At 46.4% G+C, this 956-nt stretch overlaps 1 protein-coding gene across 1 annotated transcript in view; it reads left to right on the top strand.

The window, feature by feature from the left end:
• Positions 1–418: 418 nt before the first annotated feature.
• The window catches only part of LOC104622509 (nuclear pore complex protein Nup93-like), a gene marked incomplete at its 3' end in the record, with an annotated part of 867 nt that continues 329 nt past the window's right edge, over positions 419–956 (top strand). The window contains exon 1 of the mRNA XM_010289320.1: positions 419–597. Coding sequence (XP_010287622.1) covers positions 419–597 — 179 coding nt within the window. The remainder of the gene's footprint in view (positions 598–956) is intronic.

Here is a 956-nt window from a genome sequence, read left to right on the forward strand (position 1 = left end):
AGGGGCCCATAAGGATTGTCAAGTCCAACTCTCCAAAATACTTATATCTGTGTGTATACAAGTAGTTTATGGCTAAATTAACACCAAATTCTTCACAGGGACTTTTCTGCTTTCACTTTTCTTTGTATCAAGGCAATATATGAACTGTCATATGGCCTCTGCATCCCACTTCTGATAGGTCCATAAATCTGCCTTAAAAACATAGTTCTTCAAGGTGAAGCTTTCTGAGACCACTTGAAAGCGTTTCCTTGATGTTTAGCACTTGCGGAAGATGGGCAGAAGAGTACCCTGTTCTAGAAGACTGCTCTTGCTGGTCTCTTTGTGCCCCTGTAGGCACAGCAGCTGTGTACAACTGAGCAGGAATTTTCTCTCTTTCTTTGAAGGTTTCTGTGCATCTTGAGTGAAACCTGCAACAGAGATGGATACGGAAGGCTTTGGAGAGCTTCTGCAACAGGCAGAGCAGCTTGCAGCTGAGACAGAAGGTATTTCTGAGCTCCCTCATGTAGAACGCAACCTGCAGGAGATCCAGCAGGCTGGGGAGCGCCTGCGTTCCCGCACTCTGACCCGCACTTCCCAGGAGACTGCAGATGTTAAGGCGTAAGTACGGAGCACCAGCATTGGAAACAATGCAGGGGGTAGAAGCTGTTTATGGTTTAGCTTCAAATAAGTGGGGAGTCTTGCTGGGAGGACATGTCTGGGAGAAACAGAATGACTGCAAAGCTGTTTTCTTTCCTGCCCACCACCCCCACCCCCCGGCCTTTCTCCTACTTACTTTTTTTTTTTGTAATTGAAGGATTTATCTGAGGAGCTGCCATTCCTGATTTCAGGCACTAAAGCCAAAAAGTGCAGTACCTTGTTCTGGCCACTGCTGAAGACATTTACCAACATGCTATAGAATTTTTCTGTCTGGAAGGACTTGGCAGCTGTGCAGTACTGCAGTGGAACAGCAGAAACAG

The sequence above is a fragment of the Phaethon lepturus genome, unplaced genomic scaffold (assembly GCF_000687285.1).
Source record: "Phaethon lepturus isolate BGI_N335 unplaced genomic scaffold, ASM68728v1 scaffold52716, whole genome shotgun sequence".
Taxonomy (NCBI): domain Eukaryota; kingdom Metazoa; phylum Chordata; class Aves; order Phaethontiformes; family Phaethontidae; genus Phaethon; species Phaethon lepturus.